The 2,156-nt window shown below is 37.0% G+C and overlaps 1 protein-coding gene across 1 annotated transcript; it reads right to left on the reverse strand.

Moving 5' to 3' along the window:
- Positions 1 to 447: 447 nt before the first annotated feature.
- Positions 448 to 915, reverse strand: LOC137621791 (zinc finger MYM-type protein 1-like). Its single transcript, XM_068352299.1, has one exon. It carries the CDS (start codon positions 913 to 915, stop codon positions 448 to 450), a length of 468 nt encoding a protein of 155 aa, XP_068208400.1.
- Positions 916 to 2,156: the final 1,241 nt, after the last annotated feature.

The following is a 2,156-nucleotide window of genomic DNA, read 5'->3' on the forward strand; positions in this document are numbered from 1 at the left end:
GTCTGTAGCGTCGGGGCTGGAAATGATTTATTCAAACTACAAGTAAGCATATTTTGCTCCTCCAGACAGGGCCGTTTCTGGTTCATTAGGCGCCCCAGGCAAGAACTCGCTATGGCGCCCCCCTTTCCCCCAGGCAGGAAATAATAACAGAAACAATTTAGAACACAACTCGCATCTCAAGTTCCACAACAAAACAACATACTTTATTAATAAATCATCTTCACGTACATGTATACACAACAAGGAAAAGTATAGACTCAAAAGTATACAAACTATTTTTGTAAATTTTAATAGAATAACACCATTATACATTTTTATTGCAAATCATACCTAAGATAAATTGAAAAAGGTAATCTTGTCTATCTAAACCCACAGAACTCAATGCATATATGTTGAGGGCTATGCTAAAACTATTATATACAAGTTTTCTTCACTGATTTTTCATATTTAAAACCTTACTCTTCTTGACTTTCTTGCAGAAAAATCATCTACAGTGTCATCATACGAAATCTGTTTTGATATTTCTCTATTAATACTAATTATTGCCAGCCCATTTAGGCGCTCCTGTGACACAGTAGACCTTAAATATGTTTTAACGAGCTTAAGTTTAGAGAAGCTTCTCTCTGCAGATGCCACAGTCACAGGTGTAGTGACAGCAATTCTTAATGTCACCCACATGTTGGGATAGATCTCTTTCAGGCCTTTCTCCTCCAGAAAAACAAGAAGGTCTAATGTTGTCATATTTTGTTTTGGCCATTGTTTTGGAAATGACTGCATCTCTACAATCAGTTCATCATAATTTAAATCAGAATGATCCCCAGATGTGAGTGTATTACACAAATCTTTTGCCTGCTTTTCTAGCTCACTAGATGTCAGGTCAGAGAAGTTTATGAACACTGAATTTCTTTGCAACATCACTCATCATTTCAGTTCTCTCTCTCAGAGATTCAATGGCCATATCCATAACTACATTGAAAAATGTAATAGGTTCATCAGGGGCCTCATAGGAAAACTGCCTTTTAGTATTTCTGAGTCTTTTCTGCTTTAGAGCAGCTTCCCTTTTCATCTCCTCACATATCTCTTTGGCAGATGTCTGGGACATCAGCAAACCCAGTGTCTCTGTAGCTGACAAGGGAGGTTTCAGTTTTCTTGAGAATGTCAACAGCTACATCCAGATGCATGCATTGTGATTGCAGAAGTTTATTCACAGTCTGAACTTTTCTAAGGATATCATACCACACCACCGTACAAATGGAGAACCGGTATGATCCCACCTCTTCTGCTAAGGCTGTGCTTCAATTTTAATAGCTGGATCTGCAGTGCTTGCTGCCCATCTCTGAGTACATTCATAATATGATCTGTTAAACTCACCTGGTTCTTCTACTTGGGAAGAAGGCAGTGACACCGAGGCCTCCTCACACTCCTTTGTTTCAGCATTTACAGATTGCTGCCATGGCTTCACATATTTTTTCAATGCATCTGGACGAAAAGAAATTATAGAATATATGGTAATTATTATGCATTTAATATAATTTGATTTATAAACGTATAATTTATAAACATCTAAATTTTCATAGCACAAATATCACTGCATTGCAGCATGTAGGCCTATGCTTAGGGTCTACAAGTTACAATTTATCTCTTGAGAATCCTTGAAAATGGGCAAATGTCAATATTAACTAATATAGCACAAAATTAGATATTAGAGTAATCCAGGAAAACGTAACATTTAAAATAATAATAAAAATTAATAATAATCTTCTTCTCCGCTTTATCCCTATTTACTCGGGGTTGCCGTTTATAATGAGTCAGGGGTGCCAAAACGTGGAAATGACGTCATAATCATGGATTATTTTGACCTCGTTTATGACAGGAATCAAAGGAAAATAGCGCCTCCGGTTTTGACCGCGAAAAAGTGAAGGATGTCCTATCCATTACTATAGATCATTGGTTTATAAGGAATATAACTCCTGGATTTCATTCGAATTTTCAACTCAGAAATATCTCCAAAAAGTGAACTTTGTTTCTTATAAAAACTATAGGCTAGGATTATGCACACACAACACAGCTGCACACTTACCTCTACTTAGGGCTGGTTTTTCCTCTTTCTCCTTTTTTCTTTTCTTGTTTGCTGCACCTGACAGCTTGGACTGCCC

Source organism: Palaemon carinicauda, chromosome 28, assembly GCF_036898095.1.
Source record: "Palaemon carinicauda isolate YSFRI2023 chromosome 28, ASM3689809v2, whole genome shotgun sequence".
In the NCBI taxonomy this organism is placed as follows: Eukaryota; Metazoa; Arthropoda; class Malacostraca; order Decapoda; family Palaemonidae; genus Palaemon; species Palaemon carinicauda.